The sequence below is a fragment of the Eufriesea mexicana genome, unplaced genomic scaffold (genome assembly GCF_001483705.2).
Source record: "Eufriesea mexicana isolate 0111107269 unplaced genomic scaffold, ASM148370v2 scaffold933, whole genome shotgun sequence".
Classification (NCBI taxonomy): domain Eukaryota; kingdom Metazoa; phylum Arthropoda; class Insecta; order Hymenoptera; family Apidae; genus Eufriesea; species Eufriesea mexicana.
Genome location: NW_016909064.1, coordinates 106,774 through 119,578, shown reverse-complemented (window position 1 = coordinate 119,578; position 12,805 = coordinate 106,774). Strand labels below are relative to the sequence as shown.

Below are 12,805 nucleotides of genomic sequence, written 5' to 3'. Positions count from 1 at the left end.
TATATACACATATATGTATGTATGTATGTATGTATGTATGTATGTATGTATGTATGTATGTATGTATGTATGTATATATGTATATATGTATACATACTATATACATATATAGTATTGACATGTTTTGTAATATTTCACTTTCATCGCAGTAAATAAAGAAATTATGCCGATCGATAACTCGTACACGCGGAAACATCGCAGTTGAAAGCAATATGTGCTCATGAAGGTGTTCAGCAAGCAAAAATAAGTTGTTAATGTGTGCTTGTGATCACAAGAATATCGATCAAGCACAGTGTTGATGGGGTGCATCAGTGTTTGCTTGTGTCGAATGCACCAAGTACGATATATAAATCCTATGGATTTCTTGCTTTATCGCAACATCACGATGGCGATACAACTTTGCCTTGGATTATATTTCGCTACTATGTTTTAAGAATAAACTAATGATATTTTGACTGAACGATTGAATGCAAACAATTCGAATATTTTGACTGAACGATTGAATGCAAATAATTCGAACAATGAATTGTGTATTATAAAATGAAACGCTCCTTACTCCGAAGTCTCGTTTACGTAAAGTTATCATAAACGAAGAAATGTGTTAAAGGAACTATGTGTTCCAAGGTAGTGACATTGTGAAGAAAATGAAGCTCTTGTTCTCTATTAACACTTTGAATACAATGATATATTTGAAAAAAAAAAAAAATAGTACTTGCATGTTATACAGTTTATAAAGAAAATAAATTATCTTCCATTCTCCTGTTTTGCACCGACAAAATATGAAAGTAAGTTTATGTAATGTTAGGAACATGTACTGTCGATTTTGAAAAATTTACATAGCACATAAGGAAATTCCAGATTGATTACTGCGTGTGCCTACGTGTGGATCTCACTTTCGTCGGCATAGCCTTCTTATATATTGAGGTCAATCTAACGATAAATATCTAACAAAGAATTTTATGTAAGATTTAATTAATGCAATATTTAAAACCAGTATCTTTTGTAAAGTTTTAATTATAAGTATACATGTCATGAAATGTCCCACCCCTAACAAGGAGTTAAAGGAGAAAACTTTTAGCACCTGTTTGAAGAATATTGATTTCTTTTTCTTGTTTTTTCTAATTGAACTAATATTTGGACAAAGTGGCACGAATACTCTGTTTATAAGTGCGGAAAATGTTGCGACAGATCTGACCGCTCTTAATATTATAATGGTTGTTAATTAAGGGTCATTGATCTTCTTTTAATACTAGAAAAAGGATTCTTAGAAGATCGTAGACCCGTACATGAAAGATTTATGTATAAATAGATAAATGTACAGTAATACAAGGATAATTAAATAGACAAAAACAGATCATTGGTATTGTATTAATAATTATTATTGTATCTAACGTACAGCATAATAAAATAAATATTATTATATTTTCAATCTAACCTTCTTATTTTTTCAGTACTAAAACTTTTTATTTCGTTAAAATTAGTGTGATGCTAGTTGATATAAAGAGAGGAATAATTAATATAACATATTTAATATATATGAATAACTACTGTGATTATATATTAAATATAACAATTAATAAGATGTATATATATAGTAATATAATATAATAATTAAAATCCTGTTTGAAATCATTTTGAATTTTGGAATAATAATTGTTTGTAAAGATAGGAAAATTAATAATAAAGCAATTTAACATAAGTTTAATTTCTTTTTTAAACAATTGTATTTGTACTTTAGATTCTGTACTTCTTTTTTCTCATACATACACATTTATACAACATGAAAGTTTTATCAAAAAGAAGTATACTTGTAAACAGTCAGGTGGACCTCTTGTACAGAAAGGTTTATTAAAATTAATATTATTAACAACCATATTGATAGGAATATATTGGTATCCAATGTCTTGGAAATAAAATACTATTCCTCTTTTCCTTCTCGAGGATGTATAACGTTAATCTCGGTATAATCTTTGGCGATATCAATGTACTAAAAATATTTGCTTATTAATATCAATAACTAGTAATAAAAATTATATTTAATTATAGGATTTTTAACTTACCTTTCTTGGTACAAGAATTTCTAGGACTTGTAAAATAATATAACATAAAGATACAACAAGTAGGTAGGCTAATACTCCACTTCGAACATAACTTGCTAATTGTTGACCCAAATTTTTTTCATTTTCTTGTTTTACTAAATTATATACTACTTCAGTCCTTTTAGTAATGTTAAACCAATTATAAAATAAACTTATTCTTTTATGCATTTCAAATGGGCATTTAGTATTACCTTTTTTATAGTCTGTTATAGCAGATTCTAGCCCTTCAATGAGAGCAGGTACAGTAGGTTCTACTAAATAAATTAAATCAGGTGGTAATACTTCAGGTATACCACCAACCTTCGTTGAAACAACTTGTAAACTATAACAAATGGAAAGATTTTGTTTATATAAGTAATAAAGATAACTTTTTTTGACGTTATGTTAAAATCTTAATTAATATTTTACCCGCACGATGCAGCTTCAACAATTGCCATACAATATGCTTCTGTTAAACTTGTATTCAGAAATATATGTCCTTTGTTTAATACATGTCTAATTTGGGAATGTTCTATGCTTCCAAGTAATGTGACTCTATGTTGTAACAAATTTCGTTCACGTACTTCTTCTATGAGCCATCTTTTAGGGCCATCTCCAGCAATTAGAAATTGGATGTTATGATACCGACTACAAAAATCTGGTATAATGCGAGCTAATAAATCGACGCCTTTGCGATATACTAATCGCGAAACTATGACTATCGTAACTATAATAAATAATAAGCAACATTATTATGTTATACACATTATTGTTGTAACATATAAATATAAAAATAGAAAATAACTTACTAAAATTATCATCTCGTTTACTGATATCAGGCATAAATAATGTAGTATCAACGGCATTTGGAATAACAGAAACTTTTTCTTTTAAGACCTTTGCCCTTAATACTGTATTTTCTTTTCCAGTATGTGATACACATATACAATGATTGCAATCAACTAATGATATTTCTAAAAACTTATTTGTTAAAATTGCAGATGCATCCGCAAAGCCAAAAAGTGAATGATCTGTAAAAATAGTCTAAAATCCCAGCATACAGGAACAATATAACATATGAATAGTATATATTCTATTGTTGCGTAATAAGCAGCTTACTTTTAGTCCCATCAATCGACCAATTAACATTCCTTCATGAGCAAGAGCAGAAAAAGCTGAATGACCATGTACTATTTGAATTTCTTCTCTTAGGAAGATATATCTAATAAGAGGAATAGAACAAATCATTGTTGGAAGAACACATTGATTATAGAATACTTTTACTGGAATGTAGTACACCTTAAAAATGAAACAATGTATTTTTAACATATAACTGTTTTTTTAATTTTTAATTACTTTATTCTATATTGAACATACTTTTAGACCATTTGTCATATAACGTACTCCAATTCTATCACCATAGGAATGAGTGAGCACTACAACTTTATGTCCACGTCCTAATAAACATTGAGATAAATTAAAAATATGCTCTTCTACACCACCCATGTTAGGATAAAAGAAATCAGACACCATACTGCAAAATTAAATAAATATTAATATTTTTTTGCACTATAAAAAAAAAAATAAAGAAATATATTCTACCAAATAAAGAATATATTCTTTTTTATTAATGTAATTACAAACCATATTTTATGTTTTATGTTGTTCATTATGATAACAGAATTGTAACATGACTCATCTAATAAGATAATACATACTATTAGTAATTCATATAATCGAAATCATCTAAAGTATTTAGAAAGTTTTTGCACATTAATACACGTGCAACTAGATTATTTTCAATAAATTTCCCATGTTATAAATTTTTTAGATAGCTTTCTTAGTTGACTACTAAGCAAAACTATATCACACAATTGTTTTTATCTTTCAAAATGAAAAATTCAAATTTTTTAATTTTATACGCGTAAAAAATTAAATAAGGTTATATAACTCGTCAAAAATTTTTATAGTACATATGTAATTAATATTTTCCATTTTTTTCATTTTAATTAAAAAAGTTGAAATCTTCATGTTTTTAAATACTTTCAACATAGATAAATTTACTACAACCTCATTATTTCTAATAAGACGAAACAAAGGACATACACACATTTAAATCGAATAGAAGCGATTATATTCGATTCGACTTTTTACTAAAATCAATGAGTTTGTATCTCGCAAATCGATATTTTGTCGACAAGAAAATTGAATTTTTTCTTAATTTGCTGCATGTTATAATATTGTAAAATGTTAAAAATTCAACAGAAATAATATATTTTGTTTATTTATTATTTTAATTAAAGCATTTAAGTTTTCAAAATTTATGGTATATTATAAATTAAATTTCCAAAATGGTAGAAATCTCTACGATTATTATATATTATATTGCCATTACCATTTAAACTACAAAATAAAAATCCTACATTAGATTACCACTATTTAATAAAAAGATATTAAAATAGTGGTTATTGCAAAGTATGTATATATCCGTTTCTATCTTATCCATATAGTTACAATAGTTACACCGTTCGTGACTGCGTGTGGAGAGAGACACAACAAAGAACGAGATAGAATATATACAAGAAGCATTCGTTAAAGGAAGACAGAGAGATAGTGGAAAGGAGAAGGCAATGAATGGTTTGGTTGTATGTCGATGGTTGGTGCACAACAAATGGTCGACATGTTTCATCAACGATGCGGTCATCGTGTAACTTTAACAAACAACAATTGCACGGCCATACGGGATTTTTCAGAATATACTTTTGGATTAGTTCTCAGCGCGGAGCCACTTAAAAATGACGAGCTTTTCGAAGTTCGCATCGATAAAAAGGTACCGAAACGCAACCTTTGAACCTGTCTAGTTTGTTAGTGCATTGCTAGTACTCGCATCTGTCAAAACGTTGTTTACAATGTTGATGATTTAAAGTTTTCAATTTATCATTCATTTATTTAGGATCTACATATGTTCCATACTTTTATTAAAACTGTCATATAATGTATCATTAGCAAATCAAATTGTACTTAAAATCAGACGTTCATATTTTGTTTATTGTTTTTGGCTCCTTTTTTTAAACGATTTGTTTTAAATTTCATATTATTAAATTTAAGATTAATATATATTCATATATTGCAATTTAAAATGTATGAAATAATTATCTTTATATGTAGATATATATACATTTTATACATATAAAAGTATATAAATAAATATATATATATAAATTTATTTTATTATGTGTATGTATATATATTAATACACAATAAAAAGTATTAGTAAAATATAAAAAAATTTAGCATAAATTACTAATCATCTTATATTGAATTACTTTTTTCTCAAGTTTAAATAATGTTATGTAGATGACATCATGGAATGGTAGTATAGAAATTGGAGTAACAGAGTGTGATCCAGAAGTAATAGAATTACCAGCTTGTGCCACTAATTTACGTCAAGGAACATGGATTATGTTTGATTCTGGCATAATGCATGATGGAATAAGAACAGTAGAAATGTATGGGATGGATCTGAATGAATTAGAAGAAGGAAGTACTTTAGGAGTAATGAGGACATCTAATGTATGTCTTTATGTATTAATATCTTGATACTTTATTTAATAAATTATTTTATTCGCTAATTGATTTTTTCTCTATAGCATGAATTGATATTTTATATCAATGGTGTCTCTCAAGGAGTAGCTGTATCCAATATTCCAGAACGTATTTTTGCAGTTGTAGACATATATGGTAATTGTGTGCAAGTGACCATAACTCACCCACAAATTGCTTCTGCTTTATGTAATGAACCAAAAGATGAAGTTGAAATTAATAACGATTATGCTCTTGAAGAAGCATCTAATTCCTCAACAACTAATCTAGTCGCTAATTTGAATGTTAATTTAAATGTTAATGTTAATGTTAATTTACCCAAGAATCCAAGTCCTGCTGCTATTAGAGAAGATAGATTAAGGTTTCATGAAAGAGTTGGTTCACTGGCAAAGTTGTCTAATAATGCCAGAACTGCAGAAAGACGAAGACCCTTAGATGAATTTAATAATGGAGTAGTAATGACTCATAGGCCATTGAGAGATAATGAATTATTTGAGGTAGATAAAGAAGATGAAAGATAATGAATAATTTTTTCTACAAGATATTTTATTGCAAATTATATTGCTATAGGTACGAATTGATAGGCTTGTGCACAAATGGTCAGGTAGTATAGAAGTTGGAGTTACAATGCACAGTCCAACGGCATTAGAATTTCCAGCAACAATGACTAACATGCGGTCAGGAACAACAATGATGTCTGGTTCTGGAATTTTAGTGAATGGAAGAGGCACATATCGTGAATATGGAGAATTTAATTTAGACGAATTAAGGGTAATTAAGAAATGTGATGACAGTAACAATATTTTATATTACATATGATACAATAAAAAACTTATTTAGGAAGGTGACAGAGTAGGCATGATAAGACGAAGCAATGGAAATCTTCATTATATAATAAATGGGTTGGATCAAGGTATTGCTGCTAAAGTACCTGCAGGTGTATGGGGTGTTATAGATTTGTATGGTATGACGGTAAAAGTAACAATCGTCGATCGTGATGAAAGAGAAGAACAAAATTTAGTTACTAGAAGAAACACATTACAATTACAAGGTTTAAATGGTAAAAGTATAGTATTAGTACTTTTTGTTTTGTTAATGATTTACCATACAATGTGATAATAAACTTTTTAAGTACCTTTATTATTTAGAAACAGAAGAAGAACCACCAGATAGACTCATGTTTCATACATGTTGTGGTACTCATGTTGAAGTAATTAATAATGGACGTACTGCACATAGGCCTAAGTGAATAAAACTTTATTTAAAAATATATATGAAATTTGACTAAAATGTAAAGTATTTATATCCGTGTGCCATTATTTTCTAGCGTAATGGACGATTTCAACAATGGTGTTGTATTGACTTCAAGACCACTAAAACCAAATGAATTATTTGAAGTGAGATTGGACAAAATTGTAGTAAAGTGGGCAGGATCTATTGAAATAGGCGTTACTACTCATTCCCCAACTGAATTGGAGTTTCCTTTCACTATGACAAATGTTAGGTATGTAAAATAATATTTCCAATTTTTGTTATTATATATATATATTTTCTTAAATTTATGTTAAGTTTATCGCCCGTGTTATTGCTCGAAGGTGGTCATATCCCTTGCAGATCCGGCACATGGATGATGACAGAAAATGGAGTAGTGCACAATGGTACTACCATAATAGATGAATATGGTCAAAATCTTGATGGACTGCAAGTCGGGGATCGTGTAGGCGTAATGAGAAAGGATAACGCAACATTGCACTTTTACGTGAATGGTGTTGATCAAGGAGCAGCGGCAATGAACGTGCCTGAGAAAGTTTATGGTGTTATAGATCTTTATGGGCAAGCGGCTCAGGCAACTATAGTTGATAGTACAGATTTCTATAGTCCTACTACAAACAATTCAAGCTTTAGTAATACAACGTTGTATAGGTTCGTAAATACTGTTCATTCTTAAATATACAATTGAAAATATTTCTCATTAATTACTTCTTTTAAACAGTGACTTGAGGTTTCATCATATACATAGCAAAAATGCAAAAATAATAAATAATGGATTGACTGCGTTGAGGCCTAGAGCTTTAGGAGAATTTAATGAAGCTATCGTGATCGCAAATCGTGCATTGCGTGATGGAGAAATGTTTGAAGTAACAATTGACAAAATGGTTGATAGGTGGACAGGTGCAATTGAAGCAGGTATATATTTTACAGTAAGACTTATATTTTCTTACTTATCAGAATACCTGTTTTGAGGTCATATGTCCTTACGTGATCTTTTTCAGTGTATCGATAAGTGGCATCATTTGACTATACCCGTATACTCTTTCTTTTGTTTTTTGATGCGTGCCGCCTCAGTCGTCGGTCTGTTTTATCTCTCTGACGGTTCGACTGCTTGTTTTTTGTGCAATTGTGTATAACCAAAAACGTTTATTCTTTTTCTTTCTTTATTATTATTGTTGTTGTTGTTGTTGTTATTATTATTATTATTATTGTCGAACATTTTTGTTTATTAAGAATATCAGTACAAGAATATTTTTTAGGTGTAACTCTTATAAGACCGGATGAATTGGAATTTCCATCTACAATGACGGATATAGATCACGATACTTGGATGTTGTCTGGATCTAATGTTATGCGAGATGGTCTTATCCTAAGGAATAATTATACTTGTGATTTAGATAAACTGCTAGAAGGTAATCGCATTGGCATGATGCGATGTTCAGATAGTAGTTTGCATTATTATTTAGATGGAGTAGATCAGGGACCTGCTTGCACAGGTGTACCACCATATGTCTATCCTGTGATCGAATTGTATGGACAATGTGTTCAGGTATGTCAAATGATATATTTTTGTAAATATAACATAATAAAAAATATATGCTATTTGTAATACATATATATGTTAATTTATAAGGTTACAATCGTGCAGCCAGAACGTAGAGATGCAATGACACAACAGTATTTGCCATCAGAAAACAGTACTAGTCAGCAGCCTACATCTGTAATTCAACTTCAAGCTCAAACAGAAATAATGCATAAATTTCATGAATCTGTTGGCTTAAATGTTGAATTAAATAGTGATAAAACATTAGCGACTAGGTGTAGAGAATACAATAATGCTATATTATTAAGTGAAGCACCTTTAGAAAATAATGAACTTTTCGAAATTGCCATTCATGAAGTTGCGCGGGAATGGAGCGGCTGTTTAAGGATAGGTGTTGTGAAAAATGAAAGTGGAAATTGGTTATCATCTATGAACCTTGTACCTGGCATAGGATCTATTTCAGCAGATGCTTGGTACTTAACAGGTAATATTAGAATAAAATTGGTAATATACATTATACTATTTATGACACTAAAATTTTGTGTATTCAGGTAATGAAGTAAGACATAATGGTTATGTTTTATGCATGAATTACTGTCCAAGTTTGGAATGGTTGCGTGTTGGTGATAAAATTGGAATGAAACGTACGCACGAGGGTAATTTAAAGTTTTATATAAATGGAGAGGACATGGGTATAGCAGCAACAAGTATACCAGAAATGGTGTATGCTGTGATTGATCTTTTTGGTAGTACAGTGGCCGTAGATATAACAAGTAGTAAACAACAAAATAATGCGGTATCTCCAAATGCTAGTTTGAGATTGCAAGATTCTTTGGAATTATTGCTAGATCCTATGCCACCTTTTGTCAAAGTTTTGCGAAAGTATGTTCGGGTTAATTATATTCAGTATACATCTTTTTCTAATTTTTAAAAATAACAGTATTGTTGTTTCATATTTAGTGAGACTGGAATGGACACATCTATAGATGTATCTGAAGGAAAATTATTAAATAATGCTACGCTCACGCCAACGCAATCAGCAGCTCAATTAGTCGGAGAAAGCGATTGGAATTACGAGTTTCATGAAAATCATGGTAGAAACATACAGCTTGAAACTAAAACTATTGCACGAAGAGTTGCAAGTTATAATCAAGGTATTATTTATTCTTAGTCATATAAAAGTATTAATTTTGATAGTCTACATTATGTTATGTTTTTAAGGAGTGGTAATGTCTAGTCGTCCTCTAATAAAAGGCAAACCTTTTTTGGTAAAAATAGAGAAACTGAATAAACGATGGGTTTCTAATATTTACTGTGGTGTAACTTGTATTTCACCCGAAAAAGCTAATTTTCCTTTAACTGCACTTGGTTTTAGAAAGCATTCTTGGATTATTTGTAGTGACTGGATATCACATAATGGTATTAGGGTAAGTATTCGTTAAATTGATGTAAGTCGTGAAAGGTATATTAATAAATTTTTATATTATTATTAGGTAAAAACGAAGTATGGAGCTGCTTTGGAAAGTCTTCACTCCAATTCTATAGTAGGTTTATTGATCGATGACGACAACAGATTACATTTAATTATTAATGGTGTAGATCAAGGTGTAGCTGCAACAGACTTACCCCCTTATATTTATGGTGTATTTGATCTGTATGGGCAGTGTGAACAAGTTTCTATTGTTACAAGTGGTATGGAACAATTCTCATCAACTACCATTAACAATGCTGTAACATCTGTGGAATGTATAAGGACCAAATTAGAAGATGCAGAAAACTCAAGAGAGAAAGCAGACTTAGAATGTCATGAAAAAGAAAACATCATCGCAGCTACTTCTTCGGATCTATCTTCTTCTACCTCACCAAGTGTGCCGAGTCAGTGCAGCTCAAATGCTAAAGACGATGATATTGTAGAGTATGCAACGTGTAACAACGATAATGTACATTTAGCAAATCATATCGAGAACAAAGCAGTGCCCAGTATCTCAGACAGTAATAATTTGGATTCGAATTCCGATATAAATCATGACACAACACGAAGTATTAAAAACAAGACTTACGACAATTCGAACCAGCTAAATAATAGCGCGATATTGAATAGCCAGTCAGAAAATTTGAGTATTAGAAACGAATGTACAAATGTAGAGATAAATAATGCGACTAATATTAATATTAAAAATGGCACCGCAAACAGCACCAGTAACATAACTAACTTAAATACTAACGCTAATAATGCGATAAATGAAAGCATAGTGTCTAATAGTCAAGGGAATAATATAAGCTCTTTGCATCAAAACAATGCATCTGTTAATATGTTAAACTCGTCTCAGACATTCTTGTCTCAGAATACATTGAATAATGCAACATCTGATATTTCAAACACTGTTTCTTCTAATTTCAATGAAATGCGTTCAAACATATCTTGGAACAACACTCTTGATAATTCTGTTGGTGGAAATACAATTTTAGGACAAAATACAATTTCTATTTACAATACGCCTTCGTTCCAGTTGCTGCAGGCACCATTGTTACCGTCCACTCCTCTGGGAACAAACATTATACTTTCAAAAAAGTGTGAATATTTAAAGGCGTGTATGAGACTGAAGAAATCACTGGTTTTGCCGGATGAATTCTTTTCTTTAGAAGATGTATTGTGTTATTGTAATAACTGTTATAAAGTAGAAGGGGATAGTGCAATTTGCAAAAAAGGTGAACCACCAGCAGAATTTGCTATACCGATTGGATGGAGTAGGTTTCCATTGAAACAAAGTATTAATGCCAATCAAATTCCACATACTATAACTGATAAGTGGCATGTTGCTTTTTATGGTATACGTCTGGACGCAATCAGGTAAACGAAATGGATTTAGAATTTGATGAAAGATACTTCTTTATATAATTCTTTGTATTTATTATACAACTTTTCATATACTCTAGTTGTATTCATTATTTTTAGACTGATTTTGGACACGGGTGAACTTATGACAAAAGAGCAACTAGATATGAGTAATCTAACAATGAATATAAAGACCGAAGATCAAAATCCTCAGGTAGCTTTCTCCCCTAGTATAAAATATGCAGCATCTGAGGAGTTTACCAAGAAGTATCCGTAAGTACCTCCATACCTGGTATTAATTAATTATGAGTTATTAATTTCTTATGTTTTACAGATATATCGATACTCAATCAAATAGAAAGCTGACAGCAACTACGGCATTTCAGCTGTTAGTGAGGCCTGGTTCATATACAATCAATTCTGGTAGTAAAGATGGTGATGATCCGCAGTTTGAATCTATTAAATGGGCTACCAAAGAAGCCGGGGCTACAGTTATCGTGGCCCTCTTAATTCACCTCGATGGATTTTAATTCACATAACACGGAAGTGAGAAAGCGTTGCACGATGCAATTGTTGTGAGAGACACACTTTCGTTTAAGGTTGAGGAATGTACATAAACATTATATAACGTAATATAGTTATCATAAGATAATTTTTTTAAATCAATTTTTTATCTTCAATTATTCCGTCGAATTTCCGCTGTGTATATTTACGTTGAATTCTATGTTAAGTACTTCAGTAAAAGGATAGCGATCGTTTTGTAAAAATCTGTTGAGGTTTTCGTTACCTTACTTTTAATTTAGTATGCAGTGTTAAAGAAAGGTTCATGATAGGTGTAATTTATCGACTGTGGATCGAACAAATTTGTAATAATCAGTCCATTAAAGTATACAGTAGCATGTATATCAAATGCATAGTACATATGTATTATGTTACATATTTAATGTAGCTACTGGCCTAGGTTTACAACGACGTGGATTATGTCGAGTAAATTTACACCGAAGGTTCGTTGCTACATTAAGGAAGCACCTTAATCCTCGAGCTTTATGCCTAACGAATACCAAATCTTTAAGTATTAATAACACAGATACAAATTTCTCACCTGTTTTATTTTTTTCTTTTTTTTTTTTTTGTTTAAGCACACCTTCGCAGCATTGATAAAAAGATATGTTACCTGTATAATGTAGAAATAAAGTGATACCATTGTAAGTCACATTACGAGGCTACCATAGAGAATTCAAGAATTAAATACCCACAAAATTGAAAATATTCAGGAAATGTAATAACTATATTTTCAAATACGCTGTTTAGAGTCGCAACTTTTCTTTGTGAATATCATGTGCTCTATTTATAAATGCATACAAATAATATAAGTGGAAGAAAACGACAAATGTGTCTATCTTTCGCCAGTAATTCATTGAATTTGTTACCATTATTTATTTTGTTTTGTATTTTATTTTTTTTCCTATTATT

At 30.3% G+C, this 12,805-nt stretch overlaps 3 protein-coding genes across 6 annotated transcripts in view; 2 read left to right on the top strand and 1 right to left on the bottom strand.

Moving 5' to 3' along the window:
• LOC108547108 (GIGYF family protein Gyf) overlaps positions 1-1,277 on the top strand; it is an 8,565-nt gene extending 7,288 nt beyond the window's left edge. For all 4 annotated transcript variants that reach the window (XM_017899491.1, XM_017899490.1, XM_017899489.1 and 1 more), the window contains exon 17: positions 150-1,277. The gene's annotated coding sequence lies outside the window, so the exon portion shown is untranslated. The remainder of the gene's footprint in view (positions 1-149) is intronic.
• A 550-nt stretch (positions 1,278-1,827) lies between these two features.
• PIG-A (phosphatidylinositol glycan anchor biosynthesis class A) lies at positions 1,828-3,784 on the bottom strand. The gene is made up of 7 exons (XM_017899458.1): positions 3,723-3,784; positions 3,456-3,612; positions 3,198-3,377; positions 2,888-3,122; positions 2,508-2,805; positions 2,061-2,421; positions 1,828-1,987 (listed from the first exon to the last, which is right to left on the bottom strand). Exons 1-7 carry the CDS (start codon positions 3,746-3,748, stop codon positions 1,919-1,921), a joined length of 1,326 nt encoding a protein of 441 aa, XP_017754947.1. The 5' UTR covers positions 3,749-3,784; the 3' UTR covers positions 1,828-1,918.
• A 941-nt stretch (positions 3,785-4,725) lies between these two features.
• Neurl4 (neuralized E3 ubiquitin protein ligase 4) lies at positions 4,726-12,020 on the top strand. Its single transcript, XM_017899437.1, has 17 exons — positions 4,726-4,908; positions 5,436-5,651; positions 5,729-6,178; positions 6,252-6,452; positions 6,522-6,741; positions 6,830-6,926; positions 7,009-7,185; positions 7,296-7,604; positions 7,675-7,868; positions 8,213-8,502; positions 8,587-8,980; positions 9,048-9,378; positions 9,457-9,650; positions 9,718-9,923; positions 9,990-11,347; positions 11,453-11,605; positions 11,667-12,020. The coding sequence occupies exons 1-17, from the start codon at positions 4,726-4,728 to the stop codon at positions 11,860-11,862; spliced, it is 5,169 nt and encodes a 1,722-aa protein (XP_017754926.1). The 3' UTR covers positions 11,863-12,020.
• Positions 12,021-12,805: the final 785 nt, after the last annotated feature.